At 46.8% G+C, this 25,573-nt stretch overlaps 2 protein-coding genes across 3 annotated transcripts in view; one reads left to right on the forward strand and one right to left on the reverse strand.

Moving 5' to 3' along the window:
• The window catches only part of CTNNA1 (catenin alpha 1), a 117,817-nt gene that overhangs the window by 42,827 nt on the left and 49,417 nt on the right, over positions 1 to 25,573 (forward strand). Inside the window, exon 8 of the mRNA XM_005533576.3 lies at positions 25,426 to 25,506. Coding sequence (XP_005533633.1) covers positions 25,426 to 25,506 — 81 coding nt within the window. The remainder of the gene's footprint in view (positions 1 to 25,425; positions 25,507 to 25,573) is intronic.
• Positions 14,283 to 18,445, reverse strand: LRRTM2 (leucine rich repeat transmembrane neuronal 2). 2 transcript variants are annotated; one of them, XM_005533575.3, is made up of 2 exons: positions 18,043 to 18,445; positions 14,283 to 17,277 (listed from the first exon to the last, which is right to left on the reverse strand). In XM_005533575.3, exons 1-2 carry the CDS (start codon positions 18,070 to 18,072, stop codon positions 16,156 to 16,158), a joined length of 1,152 nt encoding a protein of 383 aa, XP_005533632.1. In that variant the 5' UTR covers positions 18,073 to 18,445; the 3' UTR covers positions 14,283 to 16,155. The 2 variants fall into 2 exon arrangements, with proteins under 2 accessions (XP_005533632.1, XP_087919705.1); XM_088063579.1 differs by having other exon boundaries at positions 14,283 to 17,705.

A 25,573-nucleotide genomic window follows, 5' to 3' on the forward strand; every position in this document is an offset into this window, starting at 1 on the left:
ATGGGTATCCTCAGCTGGACTCGAGGAACTCTTTTTGAAACAGCAGGACTACATCAAATACACAGGACACTTGTATCCCCTGGGAGTTATTCCTGGTGTTATTTCCAGCAGATTATTTTATGTGTTTTGTAAACTTCCTCTATGACTTTGATTCGATTACCCACTCCTGGAGCAGTGCCTGTGTGGAGGGAAGGGTGCTTTCAGTGCTAGACTGCAGTGAAGTGTAGATTCAGTTACAACTTATTTCTTGGTGTAAAACTGAATTTACCAGCTGGGTTTTTCAGATTACTGTCAGCTTAAGTACCTTCAATCTCCCGCTTTTTCTGTGCCAGATTTTGCAGTTCTGTGTATTAATTCTGTTCATTTTGAATAGCTGTTCCTTTATCATCTACCTAATGCTAATTCAAATTGTTTATCTAATGATCTCTTTAGAAGTAGAAGCTGATACAATAAAAATGCGAAATGCCTTGGCATCCCATAGCTTTGTTTCCCTTTCTTTTCCTGGATGCTGAGGTGATGCCACCTTTGCCCTGCACCTCAGATGTGCTGAGCGTTCCTCAATGGATTATTTCCTGTAACGTTCATTTTCTTTTGAGGAAGGGCAGCCACTTCGTATGTGTCAGGCTTGTACAGGAATCTTAAATGCTTTAATGCATTCTTATTATCTGCAAGGGTGGCTGGATAATTAGCTTAGTAAATAATGGCTGGGTGGTGCCTCTGTGAGAAATGAAGGTATGCACACCACGTTTCTGGGCTTCTTCATCCCCCACAGTGCCCCAGTGAGTCACTGGCTCTGGGTGAATAGAGGTGGTGAGGATGAGGTTGGCTTGGTCTGAGGGCCCTCAGTGGGATCCCCCTCCTGGGCACCCAGAGCTGCTTCTGAGCCCCTCTGGCTTCCCAGAGACCCCACAGATGCTGAACCTGCAGAGCTGGCCCAGCACAGGGAGGAGCTGGAGCTGCTGGAGCCAGGCCAGAGGAGGCTCCAGGATGAGCAGAGGGATGGAGCAGCTCTGCTGGGAGGAAAGGCTGGCACAGCTGGCAATGTTCACCTGCAGAGGAGAAGCTTTGGGCTGAGCTCAGTGTGGCCTTGCAGGGCCTGCAGGAGCTGCAGGAAACATGGAGAGAGACAATTGCCAAGGGCTGGAGGGACAGGACACAGGGAATGGCAGAGTTGGATGGGATCTTGGGCAGGAATTGTTCCCTGGCAGGGTGGGCAGGCCCTGGCACAGGGTGCCCAGAGCAGCTGGGGCTGCCCCTGGATCCCTGGCAGTGCCCAAGGCCAGGCTGGACAGGGCTTGGAGCAGCCTGGGATGGTGGGAGGTGTCCCTGCCATGGCAGGGGTGGGATGGGATGAGCTTTGAATTCCCTTCCCACCCAAACCATTCTGGGATTCTGTGATGGAGAGAAGATTCTGCTGCTTTTGCTGCTTCTGAGGCTTGAGGTTCTTAAGAATTAGTCAGCTTTTCCTGCTGTTCCTGGTTTTGAATGCCTATTGCTTCTAGTCAAAGGCAACTTCATACCTGCTTTTTCCTGTTGCTGTATTGCAGGTTAACACTGCTGAATCCACCCCCCCACCCCCCCAGGAAACACTTTAAAATCTGTTGCAAATTAAACCTATTTATATTTCTAATAATGAATAAAGGATACATTAATTCTAACTTTGAATGTCTTGTGACCATATTGGTAGGATTGCTTTATTATCTGTTTCTCCAAGCTGTCTTGCCAGGAGTTAGGTGGCTTTATTCCCAGATTTATAATGCATTCTCTTCCTCTTGGAAAGGGCATATGCTGCCTTGGCTCACTCCTTTTAATTTGAGTTTTGCAGGGGTCTGTGTTGTTCCAATTTTAGTTCTATTTCTAAAGCCTTTTGCACACATGTAAAATTTGATAAAAACTACAGTATCTCAAGGCTTTTACAATTACTGCAGGTGTAAACTTTAGCCTGCTTTTTGTGCTTCTGGATATATCTATTAATTCATGTAATCTGTGAAGGAAAAACTTGAGATATTCCTTAGATAAAGTTGCTAATTAACATAAAAAAGAAAAACCAGGCCTGTAAAAAAGCAGCTCCAGTGGTAGATTACTCACCAGCCCCAGCAGGTCTCTGGTGGCTCCTGCAGAAGTGGTTTGTCCCCCTGATTTGGTATTCTGAGACATTCCCCCATCCATCCTGCTTCTCCCATCTAACCAGGCATGCTGGAAGTGAGGTGAATTGACCTGTAGCCAAGCTTAACCAGTCATCACTCAGCAAAATCCCTTGGGAGGAAACAGCTGGAGGTGTTGACAAAATCCTGGGCAGCCCCTGTTGAGCTCCTGGCTGTCACTCCCAGCAGCCTGGTCACCTCACCTGGCTGCGCTTGCCTGGGGGTCCAGCAGTCCCAGTTTTGATCTGGGCACTGCATGAGGACACTCCAGGTCTAAAACAGCTTTTGTCCACAGTTGTGATCCATTCCAGGGCCTGTTGTGACGTGGGGCTGTCCTGCTGCTTTTCCAGCCCAGGTTTTGTGCTCCTGTCTAGGCTGGGGGCAGCAGGGGGCTGTGGTGCAGGAGGAGCAGCCTGGCACCTCACACCAGGGAGGGGTAGGAGCACAGGATTTGCAGACTGTAGGATCTGGATGCCAAAGCCACTGCAGAATAACCCCTTTCCATCTGGGGCTGGGTGAGATAGAGCCACAGCACTCCTCTGTCTGTGTGTGGAGGGGCTGCCATGGCACGGAGGGGTGACCCTGACACGGGCCCGGGGCTCAGAGCAGGGTGTTACAAACCCCAGGGCTTGGGGCTCCATCCCTGTGTGAGCCACTCACCTGAGAGTTGGAGTCTGATCCTCGGGGGCCCCTTCCAGCTCGGAATATTCTGAGATCTGAGCGTGCTGCAGGGAGGGGGGCCCAGCACACGGAGCCAGGGCAGTCAGAGCCCTGCAGCTGCCTCTGAGCTCAGCTAGGAAACATTTCAGGGGAACAAGAAATTGAAACCTGTGCCATTCTGCAAAAGGCTTCAGGTACATTTGCTTGGTCTGGCTTGTAGAGCCCCAGCATCATGATGTAATGGAAACTGGGGAAACTCAGCTCCGTGAAAAGTCAGGTTTAGCATGTGATGTGTTATTGCCAATTTGGGTTTTCTTTTGCGCTTTTAGGGAGAAGATGTATGTTGTTACAGGATGACTTTCTTGGCACCCTGGCACTTTCCTACCATTACTGATCTGTATAAATAGGTATTTTTGCTTCAGTGGTAGAAATGTGCTTCAGAGGTATAGAACCTTCGGGCTATATATCATAAAACATATGCTATTAACCTTTTAGGTATAAGAATAAGCCTTAAGAGAGCACGGGTAGATAGATCTGTTACCTGGAAGTGGTATAAAAGTAGTACAAAATGTTTGAGAATCTGTTGTTTTTCAGACCTGACAAACACCTCTCTTCATCCCTTCCCTTCCTCCTCCACACCACAGGTGCAAATAATAGTAAAAAAAATTAAATTACTTTTTGCTGTTGCAATAATGCTTTTTTCCCCTCAAGAAATAATACATTGATAGCACTAGACAGTAATTTTAAAAGGTTGGTTTTACCATCACTTAAAAGAGGACTTACAAAATTGTAGAATATCCTGACTTGGAAGAAGCCAGAAGGATTCCAGTGCCCTGCCCAGACCTCCCAGCAATCCCACAGGGCATCCCTGGCAGCGCTGTCCAAACACTCCTGGAGCTCCGGCAGCCTCGGGGCCGTGCCCATTCCCTGGGAGCCTCTGGGGGAAGAACCTTTCCCTGCTGAAATCCAGCCTGAAGTCCAAAAAGATCACATGGACTGGCTTTCCTCTACCATCCAGGTGGGATAGCCTGTTGTAGAAGGAAATCAGGTTTGCCAAGCAGGACTTTCCCTTCCTGTAGCCATGCTGGTTGTGACTGATACCTGTGTTGTCCTCCAGGTGTTTTTCAGCACCTCTCATAACTTTACCCAGCACTGAAGTGAGACTGACAGGCCTGTGGTTTCTGGGGTCCTCCTCCTTGCCCTTCTTGAAAATCAGGACACTGTTCCCCAGCTTCCAGTCAGCTGGGACCTCTCCAGATTCCCAACACCACTCCAAAATCATCAAGAGAGGCTTTGTGATGATATCAGCAGCTCTTTGAGGATTCTTGGATGAATCCCATCAGGCCCCCATAGGTTTGTAGGGATCCAGCTGGAGCAGCAGATCCTGCAGGATTTTCAGGGTCAGCTGGGAGCTGCTCCTTGTCACAGCCATGGTTCTCCAGCTCAGGGCACTGGGACCCCCTTGGGCCCTGATCCGTGTTGAAGACAGGCAAAGAATGCATTCAGCACCTCTGCCTGTCCCTGTCTGTGAGGTGTTCATCCTCACCCTGGAGCACACTGAAGTCATTTCTATGCTGCTTTTTGCCATTAATATGTTTGAAAATTGTAATTATCCCCCCCAGTTCTGGCAGCTCCAACTCAGCTGAGCTTTGTCCACACAGATTTTCTGCCACAGAGGGGAGCAGCATCTCTGTGTTCTTCCTGTGTCACCTGTCCCTGCTTTCACTGGGCACACACCTTCCTTTCTTGCCTTATTTCCAGCTGGCCTTGGACACTCGTAGGGCTGGGGCACCTGCTTTTGCTTGTTCTTAAGATGTGAGTTCTTACAAATCAGTCCCAGTGTTTTTAGCTGCTCCCAGTTTTGCCCTTGAGTGGGAATTCCAGGCTGAGTTACAGGGATTAGGAATTGTTAGCCTGGAGCAGCTTTTGGTCAGTTGCCATTAAAGTTAAAAGATGCTGTGAAATGTGGAAGAAGACTTTTGTGCTCTGCTGATTTTTCTTTTTCATTAGGGAACAGACTGCAAGACTGAAGTTGCAAATTACAGTTCTCCTGTGAGAAAAATAAGATTCTTGGAGTTTTTTTTATATTAGTGAAGCAACTGGAAGTATGTTACTAACTTGAAATGTTTGAAGACAGTGGGATGGTTTTGATAACAGAGGTAAAACAGGCTTCTCTTGATTATAACTGCATTGCACAAAAAGAGGTGACCAAACCACTTGTCAGAGTAGAAATCAGCCTGTGTACTTGCCTTGATACAAATTGTTTTAATAATCACAAAAATGTTCTATTTTCTGCTCAGAAGGGATGTGAGCTTGATATTTTTTTTTCTCCTGGCTCAGCTCACTAAAACCTGTTCATGTTCTTTATCATTTTTTTCACCTTGTGCCTGTGAACAATCTGGATCAAGTATGTGGACTTGTCATTTAATCCTAGTCCTGCTAGTAGTTAAAAACACTTCTCTTGCATAAGCAAATGTAGCAAACAGGATGGAGTAATTATAAAAAAACCTTTTATAACTCCTTCTGTGGGAGAACATTAGTGGGTTTGAAATTTAGTTTTGATTTTTAAATATTTTTTGATTGATTTCTGTTAGTTCCCCAGAATCACTGATTGCATGTATTTCATAATGTGGCATAGGAAATCCACCTGAAATGTCTCTATTTTATATATATATATATATATATATATATATATATATTTAATTAACTGCACATGTGTGCATAATGAATGCTTTAGAGGGATTGGGTGGTTGGGTTGTTTTGTTATTTGCATAAACTCATATTTTTGGAGTGGTTTCCTGGTATTTTCCCACTTCCCATGGGTGCCTGGTGGCCAGGCAGGGTGGAAAGGATTTTGTAGTTGAGTGTGCCAGCACAGGCTGAGGCAGTGGCAGTGAGCTGTTTGCTACAGTGGAGCTGTGTTTGCATGAACAATTGAAATTGCTTTCTAAAGCTGATGATCACTTATTAATTTGCCTGATGAAGACTACTGGTTTTGAATAAATGGATAGTAAAAGTAAGTGTCAGAAAGTTCCTCTTGATGATGCAGCTTTATTGGGGCATATTCAAATGATGGAGTGCCCACTAAGAAGGAAGAAGCAGTCTGCAGCGGGGTGGCATCAGCTCATTGCAGTGTGGCATAAACCTTTTTCATGTGTCTCTGGACACTCTCCTGGCACCCTTTGTCAAGTTAATTGTTGTCCCTAGACAGCTGTAGGTATGAAGGAACAATATCCTGGGATTTATCTGCTGGGTGCACTGGAGTCTGCCTCCTCTCAGTCCACATTTCCATTTGTCCCTGTGCTTTAGGGTGGCTCCCCTCATCCCCCGGCTCTGGCTCCAGCAGCGATCCCATTGCTGTGCCAGTGTTGTTTGCTCTGGAACCTCCTGCTGCTGGCCTGGGCACTGCTGGGAAGGGACAGCCCTGCAGCAGGGGGCAAGAGCTTGGAATTCATTCCAGAAACACCTCTTGGGTGTGCAACAAAGCTGTGGTTTTACTCAAGCTTCAAATTTGTCAACAAATATTTACACTACTGACAAATCCCAGACTTGGCGTGGAAGAGGCACTGCAGTTTGTTCAGCAGTTCCCAGCACTGAGGGTATTTTGAGTGGTCTGTAAATAGCTGAAATTCCTTAATCCTGATGCCACTGTGTTGTTACGAAGTGAGCTCTGTGGGTGTTTGCTGAGTTTAACCATGGGTGGTGTTTTAGCTGGCCTAGAGACTCGCTCTGCACTCTCTGGCAGGGAGGAATACCTGGCAAGAGCTCACTGCACTCAGACATTGAGGCTGCTGCTTTGTAGTTTCAGTGAAGGGCTGTCCTGGTTGGGCAAACCCTGGACAAGGATGAGCAGACAATTTCTAGAAGTTCCTTGTCACCAGAGACTCTGGGAACTTGTCAGAAGTATCTCGTTTTTGTTCTGTTCAGGACTGTAGTGTCATGTTAAAGATGCAATATCTGCCAAAGCTCTCTGGGTTGGTTGGTTTGTTTTGGTTTTGTTTTTGTTTGGTTGGGTTTGGGGTTTTTTTCTGGTCCATCCCAATCAGATGTCTAACCTTAGCCTTTTTGAAAGATTCTGGCTGCTAGCTGCAGGCAGAAGACCTCTGTCATGTATTCACAGCTCCCTCACTTCCAAGCTCCACAGCTGCCGTGTGCTGATGGACATCCCAGAGCTAAGCTGGTCATGCACAGACAAGAATGCAAACTAGAGATGGTTTTGTCTGCCTGCCTGCCCTGTGGCTGTGGAATTCTTGAAGGTCTGGACCCTGCAGATACACACTTGATACCCAGAGAACTTCCAGCTGTCGTCAGGAGTTCCCAGCTCGGCTGCCTGTGCTCTGCTCAGCCTTGCAGTGGGCTGCTGCTCCCCTGGGTGCTGAGCTCGGTGTTTCTCCTACCTGGAAGCAATTCCAGCAATTTCCATCTTCAGGACTATCTGGAAAGCTTGAGGAGTTCTTTAACCTTTAAATTATTCAGCCATAATTCCAAGCAGCTGTTGCTGTTTGTGTGGGGATGTGCTCCAGGGCTGGCCAGGATCAGTAAGCAGTTCCAGGTCTTTACTGGATCATGTTGTCTTCTCCTGAGGACAGCAGAAATGTGCTGTAGGATCTCTGCTCTTCAGTCAGAGGTGTGTGCTTAGACCTGGGCGCTTGCAGCATGGCCCTGCTGTGTGCTTTCCCCAGCCTGGGGGTTTGTTCCTGGCTCCCATCCTGTGATAGGGGTGTGCTGAGGATGTTCAGTGCCTGACCCCCCTCTGGGCTGCTTGGGCACCTCAAATGGGCCAAGCTCAAAGCAGAGGTTGTTAGCAAAGCTGCTGAGAGTGGCTGCAGTGCAGGGGAATAAGTTTTCCCCCAGTTAAGTGCTGTGTGGTGCCTTCAGGGGTGGAAATTCCCTTGCAGTGTTGTGTCCCTGTCCCTTTCCCCTGTTCTCCTCCTTAGCAGACTGTGTCATTATTAGCTTACTAAGAGCTCTATTAATTTTACAGGTTTTTTTCTCAAAAACAATTCAAAGTTAAAGTGGCGTTAGGGTTGAAGTAATCCATTTGAGGGCAGAAATTGATAGTCCCAGCTAGAAACACATGGCTTTTGAGGCAGAGGTTCTGGGTATGTGATGGATAATTTAGGAGTTAGTGGGAAAGAGAGCAAATGCTTCCTAATAGGAACAGTTGCTGTAGGGTTGAGCTGGATTCCACATTAACACGCTTCTCGATATTTTTAGCTGTTTGCAAACATATAAGTAAAACTACTTCTCACAGTAAAATTTTCTGAATATTTTGTACACTTGATAAAGGATATTTCAAGTATTTTAGTGGCTATACAGTTAAGAGGAAGGACCTTTCTGCTTGAAATGCATTCCCTGTATCGAATGCTGTCTTTAATCTCATGGGGTCTCACAAAACCCGTTCTACCTATTAAATATGCAGTAAAGCTGTTCTGTTTGGTAGAAGATTGTATGTTTAAACAGCAGAAGTCTTCACTACTCCTGTATTTCAGGATTAAAAATTCAGCTGCAACACTACCTTCAGATTCAGAGCCATTAGAATAGATTTTTCAGATTTATTCTCCTGATTACAGTACAGAAAATTAATTGCTTTTGACTGTAAAGAATTATGACTCATTCATTATTTAAGAACCTTCTTGATGGATGAACCTTTTCCACTTAGTCCAAGACTTCTCATGAAATATGGCTGTTTTTTTTAACTGATACAAAGCATGATGCACCTCTGTCAAACAGTGGCCTGTGGGGTCACTGGCACTGCCCAGCCTGTGGGGTAGGGAGGGGTGGAAGGGAAAAGCAGCACCTCCTCTGTCTCCACTTTGAGTATTCAGTGCACAAGGAGCAGAGTCTGCTGGGGATAACAGGGAAGTTACTTCTGTGACATTTAAAAGAAATACTTTGGTTTTATAAAAGAAAGATCGATTACTTAATTAAACATGCAGGTAGCAGAGAATACCCTTTCATTTTGCTTGAGTGTGCATACTGGAAGTGTTTGTGTTACATACTGGGGAGAAGAAATTGTGTTTAACTCGAGAAATGTTCCTTTCTGATCCTGGTTCATCTTCTTGCTCCTGGTTTTTATGCTCAAATGATTTTTGTGTGTGTTTAACTCTTGTCCTTTTAGAAAACTTAGAAGAAAATGTCAAATTATAGACTTTGTGGATTTAAACCAGCTGAAGAGCTGAAATCAGGGTTTGGTTACCTGTCAGCCCAGAAGGGTTTGCTCAGTTTGGCAGCCAAACCTCTGGAGCTGTGCATCCCAGAAACAAACACAGAATTTCCTAACAAGACAAACGAGACTTTTTGTTTCACAGACTCACAGAATGGTTTGGGTGGGAAGGGAGCTTGAAAAGCCACCCCAGTCCAGCCCCCTGCAGTGAGGAGGAACAGCTTCAAGTCACCCAAAGCCCTGTCCAACTTGGCCTGGAGTGCTTCCAGGGAAGGGGCATCCACCACCTCTCTGGGTAACCTGTCACAAGGCTTCACCACCCTCACTGCAAAAACATTTCTTCTAAAATAGGATTCACATGCTCTGGGTCTTATGTCAAATACAGCAAATAGAGCTTTAACTCATTGTAATAAAATTTCCTAAAATCTTCATGGTAATGAAATTGTTGATTAGGTAACAATGATTTTGTAAAGCTTTTCCTTAAGAACAGATTACAGAAAATACTGGCATCAGGGTTTTGTGGGGGGTGAGCACTCACTGAATCCTGTCCCTTAGCCTGAACATTCACTGGAGGAGGGAGCCAGGGTTTCCCAGTGCTGCAGTTTTCAGTTCATTTGTGCAATCCTCTCCAGTCAAATTCTTGAATCTCAATTTTTTTGCAGTTGTCTTAACAGAGCCTACATTTAAAAGTAAGTTGCTAGTGATGTTGACATTTCCTTGTTCTTAATTGGATTTAAAAGTTTTGCATAATGTATTTAGAATACTGGTTTTTCTCTCAGGTGTGTTACCTTTGCCTGTGTTTGTAGTTGAGAAATGCTTTTGCTTGTAAAATTAGTCTCTGAGAGTTTAAGGAAATAGATATATCATGTGCTGCTTTGAAGTATTAGAAGGATTTGAGAGGCAGTTTGCCAACTGACATTTAAAACCCTTGAGAACTTGTTCCAGCCAAACCTTTTGATAAAAAAGTAAATGCAGCTACGGCTTAGTTACTAAAATGATTTTAGCTGGCAGTTCAGTGCATGTAATCGTCTTGGAACATCCTGAAACTTCTTCTTTTGTTCAGTTCTCTATCACTGCTTTTGGGCTGTGTCTGTGAACTTGTCACTTCTCACACCCAGAAATGCTTCCCATGATACTGAGGCACAGTGGCTCTGAGGGCTGTCTTGGCTGGTGTAGCTCATGTAAAGAGCTCTTCTTGTGCCAGGAATGTTTTTGGGACCCTTCCTGGAGGGCTGTGACTCAGAGCTGGTGGGATTTCTCACTGTGTGGCACCTCTGAACCTTGCCTCGCTGTTGTCAGCGCGTTCCTGTTGGGAATGTCAACTCCTGGCTGGCACAGGGACACACGGGTGGCCATGGGGGGTACCTGGAACCAGGGAACAGCCAGGGGCAGGGCAAGGCCTGTGCTGATCCTGATCCAGCTGCTCAAGGGTTTGGCTTTGGTTTGGTGTTCACTCCCATCCTGCTCAGTCAGTTCTGGGTGGTCAGGAGACACCTGGTGAGGGAAGAGACCATGCAGCTCTGCTCACTGTGGTGCAGCAGAAGGTTGTGCTTTACACAACCCAACAGGAGGTTGTGCTTTGCACAGTCCAACAGGAGGTTGTGCTTTACACAACCCAACAGGAGGTTGTGCTTTGCACAGTCCAACAGGAGGTTGTGCTTTGCACAGTCCAACAGGAGGTTGTGCTTTGCTCACTGTGGTACAGCAGAAGGGGCTGGAATTTGCTGTGACTCTGGCAAATGGCCCAAACCTGACTCTCCTGCTTGGGACAGTGGCTGCAGACTGCTTTTAACATACTGTGAAAGAGTGAGCTTTTGACATCTCTGCTTGAAAAGGGAGGAAGAAAGAGGCAAATTCAGTTTTACAGTATACACAATTTTAATAACAAAATGCTTCTGTACACTGCACTTGTTTTACTCCATTACTCACACCCCCTCCCACCAGAAGTTGGCTCTTGAAACATCATTTAAACACAATACATCTAGGACTCTCTGTAATCTTGGGTTGCTAAGCTGGTAGAATAGTTCACTTACTAGTGTTTTCATTAGCAAAAAGGAAAAGGGGCTGGGTTTTGTTTGGCTTTTTACAAAGGAGTGGTTGGGAGATGGCAGGTGTAGCTTCTTGATGCTTACACAGTGGCATACAACAGTGTTGCACCCCATATGAGGCCTGAGTATACCCTCCAAAGCTTCTGATACCTTTCCCTAGATGCCTCTCAGAAAATTTTTACACAAGATGTGAAATGCTGAATTTCCAGCTGATTCTGAAATTATCTCTAAGCATCCTGCTAACGTGGTGCCTTAAAAAGCAAAGCCCAGCACCAATTTTAGCATCTGGGACATTTGCAGTGGAGGAAGGTGTGGGGAGGGAGGAGCTGCTGCCTTTGGTTTCTGTTGTTTCCTTGCTTGTTCCTCTTTGGGGGGGGAGGAGAAATACTGTATCCCCCTCTGAACTTGTTTAATTTTTATGGAAAACTTCATAAGAAAGATGAAATTCAGCTCCTGGGTAAGTTTCATAGGTCTGAACAGATGGATTTTGATAGCTACACAGATCACAAAATTAAATCAACTTTATTTCCATTAAAGTAGTACAGAAATTATCTTAGACACATTAAAAATAAGTGTGTAGTGCAGATTTCTAGTTTAAAGCCACGGGATGTTTCTGATTTTACAAGGTAGCAACAGGCCCCTATCTTGTAAGGGGGTAATGGGACAGAAGCTCAGATGCTCAGATTTGCATGTGGCTGATCACTGAAAAATCGGATCATTTCTGCTTGGGGGAGAAGCAAACAAAGCCAAGCAGCGATGGAGCAGCATTCATTTTGTTTCCATCTGATAGGGAACGGGAGCTCAGTGCAGAGGAACACTTCAGCTGGAGACTGAACACTCACCCATTTCACCCTTCATCGAGTAATTTTTACTTGTGTGCATTTAAACACTGATCTAATGCAGAGAGACTAACTGGGAGCATTAATTCAGCCTGTTCCAGGAGAATGACTCAAAAGCTGAACTTGTGCTGCTGGGTTTCCATTTCACTGACATGAGGGTGGGAGCAGGGGAAGCTGCCTGGAGATCAGCGAGGATGGAGAAGATCTTTGGATGGGATGAGGACCACAAGAGCAGTACAATAAATTCTGTTTCTAAAAGACCCAAAGACCTCTGAGGTTGTGCCTGGAGATGTTGAAGCACCTGTAAGCAGTGTAGGATCTGTACAAACCGAGGCTGTGCAGCAGGGATGGTATTTGGGGGAGGGAGGGATAACAAGCTCCTGTCATCAGCCACTGCTTGTACTGAAATACGATTAATTTAAACCAAATCATCGTGGTTCTTGTTCCATCAACAAAATAAATCAGGGACTGCTGAGTAGCACAATTATTCCAATCCCCTTCTTGCCTGGAAGAGTCACAAGCAATTGTGAATGGAAGACAGTAACTTTAAAATAAAAAACATTAACAGCCTCTGGCCATGTCCTTGTGCAGAGCGATGGCTCTGCCTGGTGCTTGCTGTCCCTCCACAGGGAATTCAAGTTGACTTCACTGCTACTGTTTGACATTCTGTGAGTTTTATGATACCTGTTACCCTAAATGTAATGTTTGCTGAATGGCTTTGCTTATGCCTGGAACCTGGCAACAAATGGTTTGGAAATAGCAGACGTAAAGCACGGCATTTGGGAGATTGGCTGTGGATTAGTGTGGAGTACAGGGCTGTGCTGGGCTCTGCCTGCTGGCCTCCTGCTCTGCTCTCTGCAAGCCAAGCACTGTGGGACCAGTGGAACCTGGGAGGGAGAACTTGAGTACCTGGGTGGGTTTGTTTGGAGAGGTGCTGGAACAGTGCCTTAGTGCTTGGAAAATCACCACGAGTGGCAGGGATGGAGAAGAAGGTTAAATCCAGCATTGCTGGAGCGTCTGTCTTTGCTCTTCTTGGGTGGCATGAAAAGCTCATAAAGATGGAGTGGGATGGAGCTGGGCTGTTGGGAAAGCACCTCCCCTGGAGGAACCTCAGCTCCTCATCAAGCAGCCACTTGTTGCTGTGTGGAAGACTGAGGTGGTAGCCCTTGGCCTGTCTGGCAGGCAGGGTTTCTGCAGGGTTTCTGCAGGACCAGGTGGGATTGCTTCCTGCAGGTGCAGCTGGGACCATCAGAGTTCAGTGGGGACATCTGATGGGGGATGGCAGCACAGACAGGTTATTTGGCTGCCAGGGTGATTAAGGAGCTCAGGGGTAACTCTGTCTGTGCTGGTACCCTGCAGCTGTGGATGGAAGTTGTCCCCAAGTGCCTTTCCCCAGGCTCCCAGAGCTGGCCTGTGCCAGGCAGTGCGGGGTGAGGGAGATGCACAGACAGTGATGCCCACTCTGTGCCCTCTCACCTGCCCCTAGAGCAGCATCCGGGGCCTTGGGAGAGCTTAGTTATGGGAAGAGGCAAAACAAATCTTCCTGCAGTCAGCTAAATACCCCTGGGGACCAGTATGGGTCTGTATTTCTCAGCTTAGCTCTGGCCTTCTGCCTCACATGGGATTTAATCATCCAGAATATCTGCTCTTTGTCCCCTACCCCGCAGGATTTTTTGTAGTCAGTTAAAAGCAGTAATTAATTTCCCAGAACAGGTGTAAATGGACTCATCTTAGTGTTAACAGTAACGAGAGTTCAAAGATATCTCTATGGAAATCCATTAGGCTTCACTGGATCTCTTCCATTAAAGTACAGAGTCAAGGGAAGTAAACAAAATATTGGTTTTATAATAAGGGCACTGTATGTAAAAGTAAAATGATGCAAATTAATATCTTCAAAACCAGCAATTGAAAAACCTTTATGTAAAATCTTAACAGAAGTTACTTATTTTGCTGTAATTGCCTTGGACGAATTCATCTCACAAGAAAACATCAAACTGCTGTATAATTGCACCCTAAATACCTCACTAAGTGGTAATACAGAGAGAAAAGCAGAGTGAAATAGCAAACAGATTTTTATGCAGTGGTTTTTCTGCTTAAGAAGTTTGCAGGATAGTTTAGTACATCACAATTAGCATACTGTAATTACGGATTTGGTCAAGGTATGGCAACACTGTGAGGAATTTCATTTCTTCATTGGGGTGTGCTGGTAATTGTTTAACACTGCAGCATTGGACACAACACATTTTTTAGTTATACATACATGTATATATATATAAAATAATTCTCCATCCCTCTGAATCTTTTAGCTTTGGTTAGAATGTTTACAATATTTGAGCAGTTGACTTAAAAATAATGCAATCCTTTGCAGACCCCCCCCACCCCCCCACCATTGTGGCATCTGAGTACCACCATCACTGCATAGATCTGCAAATATTTACATATAATTCCATAATAGAGTATAAATAGCAATATGGTACTTCTGGCTAAAGAAACCAAATTACCCCTTAGAATGAGGTGTGTGTGTGTATATATATGTTTATATATGATTTTTTAAAAAGTCATACTAGTTTAGATTCTGTCCCATGTCAAGTAAGAAACAAAACATTTTTCAGTGAACTATTCTATTAACTAATCATATTCTCCTAACTTGTCAGAAAGGGTCTTTTTTTATCTTGAATTCTGGAAGAGGACAAGTGAGAGCTTATATTACAGGGGCTAATTCTGTCTCCAGAGAAACCAGTGGAGTTAGTGCATGAAAATAGCTTCCCAGCGAGAGGAAGCCTCAGCTGGGGGGGCAGCAGGGGGACAAAGAGAGGCTTTTTCCTTCCTTTCTTCCTTCCCTCTTCTCCTTAACCTCGCTGTTGATATTTGCTTTTAATTAAGAGAACCTTGCATTAAGGGTATTTACACATGAAAAGATGTTGAAATGCTGTTTGTTCATCGTCATTAAGTAATTAGCCTGAATTCATGAAAAGCATCATCAAGTGAAACCAAGGAGCCGAGGACTGAATGTACTTAATAAATATTTCCAATCGATCCTGGTGTGCTGAGCCTCCCTAAAGAAGCTGCACTGCCAATTTGGGGGCACATGGAGAGCTGTCCTGTTCCTGGGGGAGTGTGTGTCCATCCTGCCTGGGGCTGTGTGCCCATCCTGCTCTGGTGTGTGTCCATCCTGCTCCTGTGTGTGGCTATCCTACCTGGGGCTGTGTGTGTATGCTCATGTATGTGTCCATCCTGCTCTGGTGGCTGTCCATCCTGCTCATCCTGCTCTTGTGTGTGTGTGCCTATCCTGCCTGGGGCTGTGTGTGTATGCTCATGTGTGTGTCCATCCTGCTCCTGAGTGTGTGTGCCTATCCTGCTCCTGTCTGTGTCCATCCTGCCTGCGGCTGTGTGTCTGTGCCCATCCTGCTCCTGGGTGTGTGTTCCCATCCTGCCCAAGGCTCTGTGTGTGTCTCCATCCTGCTCCTGGGTGTGTGTGCCCAGCTTGTCTGGGGCTCTGTGTGTGTGTGTGTGTGTGTGTGTGTGTGTGTGTGCCCATCCTGCCTGGGGCTGTGTGTGTCTGTGTGTGCCTGACTTATGTAGGGCTCTGTGTGTGCCCACCGTGCCCCTGTGTGTGCCCATGTGTGTGTGCCTGTGTGAGCTGCTCCTTCCTGTGCTGCTGTCCCTTTCAGCGAGCCGAGCCGTGAACGTGCACAGAGCAAAACTATTTCAGATAAATTCACCCCAACGCACTGAAATTCCCACCTGGATATTTGTTGCTATTTTTCATTTTTCCTTTTTGTTTTTCCTCCCTTCTCTTACTGGAGTGAAATGCTCAGAGGAGGAAAATCTTCCTCCCTGGCTGCCCTTAAAGTGCCCGGAGCCAGCTGCAGTGTTTGGGATCCTCCAGCTGCAGTGGAACAAACAGATCCCTGCACAGATATCCAGTATCCTTCCTCTCGGACTGTTTGCAGTAGAAAAAGTAGAATATGGAGACTCGGGTATAAATGTTTACACACAGTCATATAATTACATAACATGAAACATTTTACATAGTTTGAGGTGAGCATCTCTTTAGACTTTTAAACATTAGGAGTGCAAGTTTAATGTAATCATTGCTTCTTTAACACTGAAAATATTATGGATTTATTTTTTAAAAAACTTAAAAATACTGCACCACTCCATAAACAATGTTTCCATTAAGTAGCTTGGAAAATTAGGCTTTATGTCAACATTTGTAAAAATTAGAATCTGATGTAGGTCCCTACAATTTTAAAGTAGGTTACTTATCTGATTTACTTTGTGATGGGCTGTAGGTATTATACTTCACATTCTTTATAGGGCAGCTGCTGGCACTTGCACTGTCCGTAGCCATTGATGATGATGAAGGGTCCTTCGTGGGTGGGTTCATACTCGTTATAGGGTCCTTGGTCTGACATGTTGGCCATATGCAGCCGCGTTTGGGATCGGAGCTGCCTGTGGTTTTGAATCATTGAGCACTGCCTAATTCTTCTTAGTGTGGGAGGGCAGCACTTCCTGGAGATGAACACTATAAAAATGATAAAAAAGAAAGAAAACAATAAAGCCATTGTTCCTGTAATTACCCTCTGAGTGAAGATGGCATTGTTTGGCTCGGGGAACTGTTCTTCAGTGGTAACGACCATGCCTGCCGTAGTTGGAATCTCTTTGTCTCCCACATGGAAATGAGAAGAGCTTATTCTTTTCGTGTACTCGGTAGTTGGAGCTGTGTACGACGTCGTAGCCACGGGGGTAACCACGGTCGATAAATTCCAGCAAAGCTGAAAACCATACACTGCATCCAGAATATCCTCTCCCTGGGTGTGGTCGGGGCTGTGGCAGAGGATGGAGTGCTCCCACCGACCTTGGAAGCCACTCAACCATGTGGCCAAGGAGCAGATCTTTGGGCTGCATTCCCACAGATTGCCGGAGAGGCCCACGGTGGTGAGGGATGTCAGCGAGCTCAGGATCTTGGAATCCAGAGTGGTGAGCTTGTTGTTATCCATGAGGAGGGTTTTAAGGTTAGGCATAGTTTCAAAGACGGTGAGGTCGATGGCTTTGATTTCATTTCCAGTCAAATCAAGCTTTGCTAAGGTGCCCCAGGTCCACTCCATCCCACATGTCAAGTTGCTAATTTTGTTCCACTGCAAGAAGAGTGTGTGCAGGCTGCTCAGCCGGAGGAAGTGAGCAAAATTAATCTTTGTCAGCTGGTTGTGCTCTAGGTGAAGCTCCCTCAGCTTGATTAATCCCGCAAATCCATTGCGAGCCAAACTTCGCAAGCGGTTTGTGCTCAAATCCAGGAATTCCAGGCTACGACAGTCCCAGAACAGGCGGACTGGGATGGTCCGCAGGGAGTTGGATCGCAAGTGCAAGGTCTGTAGCTTGCGAAGGCCGTAGAAGAGCTCGGGGTGCAGAGAGGATAACTGATTAAAAGAGAGGTCCAAATTCTGCAGGTTAAGCAGCTGGCTAAAAGTTGTGTTTGGCAAATGAAAGATTTTGTTGGAACTTAAGACTAATTCCTTAAGTTTATACAGTCCTTGAAAAGAATCTTCTCTGACTGTTGCAATTTGATTATGATCTAAGTGAAGCCAAGTAAGTTGACTGAAGCTTGCAAATTGATCCCTTTCAAGTTCAGAAATAAAATTGTGCCTCAGTGACAAACCTAGCGAGCCCTTTTCAGTGGTGTTTGGCACTGAGTGAAACCCCTGAGAGTCACAGTAAAAGAGCAGCTTCTCACAGCGACATTTTGGTGGACAAGCCATGCCCAAGGCAGGCAGCATTTTTAAAACCATACTCATTGCATATAGTGCTGCCAGCATACGAGCCCCTAATGGCCACTTGAAATGTAAGCCTGCAGAATATAATTTAGGAAAACAACAAGATAGGATAGCCTTATCAGTACACTTGGAACATCACGGTGGAAGATTTCACTGCAGATAACATTGCCATGCATTTCCAACAAGCTAATTCTAAATGCAAGAAACAACTTACTATGACAAACCGAATACTTGGACATTACACTTAGGAGGAGGTTTTATCTCGATTACGGAGGGTTACACTGGCACTATCGGAAAACATTTTTTTTTCTTAAGGTTCAGTGCAGAGCAATCAGCTTTAGCATCTTAAATGCTCCTTTAAAGCAGAGCTGTCATTCATTATACAAGGAACAGAGAAACGCAGGAACTTACCCATTCTTTTGAGTACATTGGAGGGTGCATTCAGTCGTAGTTTGAGACTCAACGCCGTGAGTCTGTGAAAGGCTCTAATGTAAGACAGCCTTGAATAATTGACTGGGTTTAGTGTCCTTTGATATTAGTGCAAAATCCACGATGCTCTCTTGGAATATTCCTTTTGAAATTGCTGCCTTGATCTCCGCTGACAGGTCTGCAATTTTTAAATCTTAATACAAGTTTTCGTCCTCCGTGGCTGCTCAGCTGGTTAATTGAAGCTCACGTTTTCCTTTTCCGCAGCTGTGGCTTCCTTTAGTCCTAACTTGTTGATGGCAGATGGGTGGCTTATTGCTGAGAGAAGCTCCTGTAGTAGCATGAGTGCATTTACTGAAAAGCTTTTCAGGGAAGCGGTACAAGAATGGATTTGCTTATGCGCTGCGACCACACAGGGCTCTATATAGGCTGACGTCACCTGGTGACGTTCCTTTTGTTTGGGTTTTCCAGAAGCTTTGCTGTTTTAAAGCATTGTGCTGCATGCTGTGATCGTGTTAAAGACCACTGATAGAGGGGGAAAAATCCAGCGGCAGGAGTCCTTGGTCCCCGCGGCAGAAGGAGCAGGAGGGACGCGCAGCACCCTGCTCCCCCCACATCTGCGCCGCCTCTGCTCGGCTGGGGTTAAAAGCAGCGCAGAGCCACGGCTGGAAGTGCCCGAGTGCTGCCTGCTCTCGCTTTTCTGCTAAATCTCCCTGCATGAGAGGAACTTTTAGATGCAAAATGCGCAGAGTTTGAATAGAGGATGCCGGTCAGCACCGGCGTTGGTGGAGGAGAGAGGGATTGGGCAGCTCAGAGCTCTGTGTGACAGCTGTGTGCGACTGTGGTCCCTGCAGAAGTGCAGAGAGCAGTGCTGGAGCTGGAGCTGGAGTGTCAGGAAGTACAGCCCGGGAGCAGGGCACGGGAACGAGCACTTCAAGCCAAGAGAAATTTCTGGAAAAAGCAAAGCTTGTGTTAGGGCACGGGAAAAATTTAATTGGAATCCAGCTTGACAGTGTGTGGTTATGAAACTAGAAAATCTATTTTCTCCTCTCAAACGGTGGCTTTTGTACTTGCTTTTTGCTGGGCACTGGAGTGCAGGGAGGAAATGGTGAGATTGGCATTTCCAGTCGGGGCTCGGAGCCGTGCGAGGGCTTCCTCGTAGTCACCCCCAATGTCCCGCTGCCGTGTGTCCCCTCGGAGCGGGGACACCACCTCCAGGAGCCCCTGGCTGCAGGCTGGGCGTGTAACAGTTCCCTGTGGGTTTGGGGCTGCAGAGCTGCGCTCCTGCCCAGCACAGCGTGCACACACAGCCAGGAGGAGGGCAGTGGGCTCGTAGGGCTGTTGGCTTGTTTTAAAGGTTCATTGCCCCGTTATTCAGAGCAGCCTCTCCTCTGGGACAGCTGGTACTGAAAGGTAAATGAGCAGCTTCAGTTGACGTTTTTATATGTTTTTAGGATGTGTGTGCTGATGGAGCCATTGTAGCCGCTGCTCTGGTCGTAGCTCGATGTGGGTACAGCAGGGGGATGCTGGTTTCCTGCTCCAGGCAACCTGGATAAGCTTTTTTTTTATTTTCACCTTGAGATATAAAGCAATAATGTAGAGGAGGCACTTGAAAATGTTTTCTGCATAGCAGCAGGGTATCACCTCTGACCTCCAAGATCTGGAATGAGCTGAGAATAACAAATTTCCCATGATGATGGAGCAAGATGAATTGTGTCAAAAGAAGGGTTTAAAATAAATGGTATTTGCTTTTGTTATTAAGTGTTGGTTCCTTGCTTTGGTTTCTTGGAGGTCCTTGCTTAAACCAAGACCTGCTGTTCTCTTCCTGCTTTTCCCTTGGCTGTCCTGTGGTGGAATGGTGACACTGCCTCTGGTGCTTCCTTTCTGGGATGGGCAGACTCAAGGGAGCACTGAGTGGAAAGTAAATGGATGGTGAAGGTGAACACACAGGAATAAAATCTCAGAAACCTCAAAAAAAGATAAAGCACAACAAATAAACCCTGCCCTGAACCCATCAGGAGAGTAACTGTCTTTAATAATTAAGCAAATTAGGAAATGTTAGATAAATTTCTTAAATTGCTCTGCCATAGTAAATGTTTTCACATTTGCTCTAGTGTGGAAGAAATACATGCAGAGAAATTACAGAAACCTATTTAAAAGGATTCTTCTTGTTTAATGTTCAGTGTACGAGGAGCTCAGGCTCGGCTCCAGCTGTCCGGCGGAACCGCGGCTCTGCGGCACCTGCACAGGGTTCTTGGAGCAGCTCTGTGCAGCACCCTGATCCAAGCCGGTGCTTGGAATTCTAACAACATTTCAATATGTTACCATAACCTTTAACAACAGCATTCCAAAGGGTATCATTTGAGGTCAACTGTTAGCCCTCCCCAGTGCTGCCTCTTTCCCTCTTACCAGGAGACTGAAATTAGGAATCGTTGGAAACGTTTTGCTTTTTTGCATCAATATCTGCTGGTAGGTTCCTCCCACGTTAAGATTGTATAATTTGGCACAGAGTTAAGAGTTAATGTTCAAACATGGTGAGTTGCTCCTTTTCTGAGGCTCTCCATTCTTTGGCCCTTAACCAAACAAGGGCTATTTAGCACCTTGCCAGCGAGTTTCCTGTTTAGGAAACTGTTAACGCGAACTTTATGGGTGCTTTTCTTAGCAAAACATGTTTTTATGTGCACTTGCTGTGAAATAACAGTTATTACCACAAGTGTGCATCTCAGTCTCTGAAGTCTGGAGCACTGCAGTAACATTCACATTGTTCCTTGGGAGCTGCCTGGGGTGTCAAGGTGCAACAGGCTGGGAATAAACCCTCAGAAAACTCATGCAAATGGATTTCTCCTGCGCCTGAAAACTCGTTGCCTGGCATGAAAAACCATGTCTGATGGCACCTGGGCACTTCTGCTACAGCAGGAGCTCTGTGGCAGCCTGAACCCTCACGTGCACCATGACAGGAATAAGCTTGCTAGGACCAGGTAACGCTTTTGGGGGCTTCTCACCTACCCCACTCCTGGAGCAGCAGCACAACTGGTTTTCCTGCTAAACCCATGTGCTGGGAAAGTAGAATTGCACCCTGAGGCGAGCGTTGTCATTTAGTTAGGCTGACATCTTGTGGAAGCCTTCCTAGCGTATTAAGAACAACACACAAGCTGATTTTACTGGATGGAGATGTGGGGGCTGTGTGACTTTGCTGTGCTGGGGGCCTGGAGGGTGCCAGCCCTGGAGCTGCAGGTGGGGCTGCAGCAGCCGGGACGTGCAGCCCTGCGCGTGGCACTGCCCAGCTGCCAGCTCACCCCCTGCCTGCAGCAAGGGTGCTGGCAATTGTCACTGGGCCTCAGCACCTCGGGGAGCACGGGAGGATTCTGCTTTTTGGCCAGAAGGTTGTGTTGGTGCTGTGAGGCAGGAGGTGAGCAGGACGTGTGGCTGGAGCGTCACCGTGCGCGCTCCATCACTCGGACTCGCTGCCGCGGAAGCGCTGAGCCCTGGGAGGGGCACGCGGGACAAAGTGTCGGGGTGACCCAGCAGCAGAGATGTGCCCAGGGCTTCAGGCCAGCTGCTGAGTCCCTTGGGGGAGGGCTGGGCACTGGAGGTTGGGTGTCCTTGTCTTCATGGGAGCAAAGGGTGGTGGCCGTCACCTCCCTGTCCAGCAGCTCTCTGCACCTGGCACTGGTTGCACATTGTAATTCCTGCCTGTACCAGGGTGAGAGCAGGAGCCACCCTTCCCCTCTCCGTGGTGCAGCCTGGCTCTGGGGAGGGGTGGCAGGGTGGCAGTGCAGGGCAGGGGGACAGTGCAGGCAGTTTATTGTCATTGGGTTCTGGCTGAGCGCTGGGTGATGCCACACAGCCCGTTTGCTCTGCTGAGCTGTGGGCTGGCTGTGGGAGACTCCTTCCCACAGCAAACCAGGGCACAGTCCTGCTTCCTCCACCGGCAGAGCTGGGATGTGAGAACTGCTGGAATCCGTGTGGGTCACGCTTCAGTGCTCACTGCCTGGCCTTGAATCAGCCCTGCTCTGTCTGGAATTTGTTGGCAGCCCTGCTGTCACAGTGATGGAGGGCTGTGCATGGTTATCCTCGGTAGACACGGAATTAGGCTGGGTGGCAAGGCAGAACCAACTTGGGACAATCATGTGACATCTGGCTCACATCTGGGTGCTGATCTGGGGAGAGGGGGCATGCTGGGTTCTGCAGGGATGGTGTCAGGTGCTGCTGAGCAAGAGGCACTGTCTCCCTCAATACCTGTGTGGGCTCAGCTTAGCCCAAACTGATGATGAACCTTTAAGATTAACAGCAGAGGTTTGTGATATTTAGCTACAAAAACATGCCTTTGAGTAGCTGGTTGCAGCACATGCTCTGCTGATCGTGGTGGAATGCACCACCACCACCGTGCTCCTGTACCTTTATGAATCAGTTGGGATTTGATTTTAACCTCCATAGCTATAGGAGAAGCTTGGGTCTGTCTTTTGCTTGTCTGAATACAGATGGCACACCTACAGCAGGAGGACTTTGTGACAGAAATGGTGATTCTGCTCCCCTCCCTGTGTACAAATCCCCTTTCTTTGCTTTGAGCATTAAAACAAGCCCTGCTGGGGATGGTGGTGTGAGCTGGGACTGCAGGGATGTGACAGGGAATGTTTGTGGTGCTCTGCAAGCGGGGCAGCAATGGTGGGGGAAGAGCAGAGATGAAGGGGATGTGGGAAATGAGCAATTTTTAACATCAATTTTATCCTCTTTGATAAAGATCTGATTTAATTTAAAGTAAATTTGCACCGTGGCTAAATTTATTATCCATGATACTGGTCAGAGTTGGGATATCATACTGCAGAATGATTGACATGGTCATCATGACCCTATTAAATCTACTGAATCTATTAGCTGCTCACTGACTGCGGGGTTTGTGATTCCCTCAGCAGAGTTTTGTGCTGAATATCTAAAAATCCTATTAGAAATCTGAATATTTGGGCTTCACTCTTGTGAGTTCTCCCAGTGCCATGGATAGCAGAGCTGCTGGCTGGACTGCCTTGTGCTGCTGGGTCATTAGCTGGCTCCTCACTGAAGGTTCACACTAGACATGAGAACCAGCTCTTAATAGTCAGGCTAATTGGTTAGTGGAACAAATTACCCAGAAGAGCTAAACTGGCTCTTGGAGCCTTTAAAACATGATTTATTACTTGAGAGCGGGAGCCCAGCTCCAACAGAACTTTTGAACTGTAGGGTGGAACCAATGGGTGCAATTCCTGAGGTGTGTGGGAGCCTGGCCAAAGTGCCAGTGCTGTGGTCAGGGGTGATCCTCAGCGTGTTTCTGTGCCCAGCAGGGTTTGTGCTGCCACGGGCTGTGCAGGTCTTCACGTGTTCCTTCAGGTCCTAATGGGGTTTGGTTGGCCCCACTGTGTTTATTATGCAGGGAAAAAATATTCAGGAAACTTCAGCTGGGCAAAACTCGACATAGTTGTCTCCAGGATCTTGGTTGGAATTGGCTGTGATGATTTAAGATGTCAGTGGCAGCAGGGTTCTGTAGCCATCAAGGTGTCCTGGGTCTGTCCTGCTGTGCCCCCACTCAACCCTAAAAAAGGATCCCAATTAGTGCTCCACGTGCTAAATCATCACAGCTAAATTAGCAGGGTGCTTTATCCTGCAGCCTTCTGAAGTAAATTCTGGTCATGCTTTTGACAAGCTTCTGCATGCCAGCAAGGTGGAAATGAACCAGAGCTGCCTTCCTAAAATCGAGTGGGGTTGGATTCTACAGCTCTTTCTGTGCTAGGACGTGGTGTGGTTTCATAGGAACGGATCAACAGTGAGAAATCAGTGCTGCTCAGGCTGTAATGTGTTTTTTGGGGTGTTTTGCATAGTGGTCCATTAGTGGAAGCCATCTCTTGGTTTTCCTCTGATCCAAAAGGCATCTGGTGCTGTGCACCAAGGCTGTTGTGGCTGTGAAGCCAGGGACAGCAAAGTGGAACTGATGGGTGGCCTCGGCTCAAATCCCTGCTCCTGCTTCTTGTTAAAATGGTAATGTGGGAGCACCCGGGGAGAAGTAAAATGGCACTTCTTGGAACAGCTGAATGTTTGGCTTTCTGCATAATAGATGAGCATATATCTTAGATCCAAACATATTCCTGGGAAAAAACCCCAGTGTGTGGGGAGGGTGCTGTGGGTTGAGTAAAATGGTCACGTTGCTGTGGGTAAAGAGGGGTGAAACATCAGAAGAAGCAGCTGCCACTGCAGGTTGGTGTCTCAGAGCAGCTTGTGGCTGGGGCAGTGCCTGGTGCAGCTTCTGGGGGTCACTGTCCCCCTGTGCCAGCCCTGCCCGCTGCCACCGGCGTGCCAGGGACAGAGCATTGCTCAGCGAGTCTTGTCTGTCTGATCCCTGAGCAGGGCAACAGCAAAGTGTTGGGTAAATCAGTGCATTAATCTTCACTTTATTTACAGCCTTCAGCTTTGATTTTTGAATGTAGAGCAAAGAAGGGGCCGGTGCCGGGGCTGCTGAAGGCTCTGGCAGTGTCACGAGCTTCTGGGTTTAGCTCCAGTCACTTTTCAGTTACCTTTTGTGATGAGAATCAAATAACTTGATCATGATGGTGACAAATCTTCAATAATTCATTACTGTATAATGACATTACAACATCCAACTCCCTCCCCCCCATTTTTTATTTCTGCTGTAAAGTGGACTAGATGTTTTAGATTCAAGGCTGTTCATCCAGATATTTCACACCAGCCTGTCACCTGGAGAATTGATACCTGGCATACCCTCACTGCAGCACTGCTAAATGTTTTTTCCTCTCAATGGGATAATTATATTGATTGTGGCTTAGGACTTCAGAAATTGGATTGTGGTTGAATAAAGTGTGTTTTGAAACCCTAATATAAGCTGTATTAAAGAGAAAAAACTCCCAGCAAAACCAGACCACTACCACTGTCTTATCTGACTCTTAATTTGATGCGAATGAGGGTATTTTTGACCCAGTGTGTGATGGAAAAGGGAAGCTGCTCCTGCTGCCTGGCCCTTTGGCCTCTCTAAAAACAGGGCTCAGGCGAAACGTGCTGGATCAAACCTCGGCAGCTCCCCATGGGTGGGCCTGGAGACTCACACGAAATGTTGAATTTCTTACCCAACAAATGGTTTATAAAGATTTGACTTTTGATTCTGGGCTTTTGCCTGCCTGCTCAGGAGCAGTGGTGTGTGATCCCTGGGGTGGGGTGTGGAGGGAGCAGTGACTGCCTTATCGGGGAGGTGGAGACTCTAGTGCCAGTCTGCAGAATCACAAACCTACAGATAGGAAAAGCAGCTTACCATATACTTGAAATGAATAACAACTGGCTTAACTTTGAGACCCTGAATAGCTGTTCACCTCTTTGGCTGCTGTTTTTCAGGCTGGCCGCAAGGAGAGAAGCGATGCCCTGAACTCTGCCATTGACAAGATGACCAAGAAAACCAGAGACCTGCGCAGACAGGTGAGCAATGCTCAGAGGTGCTGCTGCCTGAGACACCAGTGCTTTGCTGCACGCTGGGGGTTTGTTC

This window comes from Pseudopodoces humilis, chromosome 17, assembly GCF_049639895.1.
Source record: "Pseudopodoces humilis isolate 2021_Gansu_Grassland_sample_001 chromosome 17, ASM4963989v1, whole genome shotgun sequence".
NCBI classification, from domain to species: domain Eukaryota; kingdom Metazoa; phylum Chordata; class Aves; order Passeriformes; family Paridae; genus Pseudopodoces; species Pseudopodoces humilis.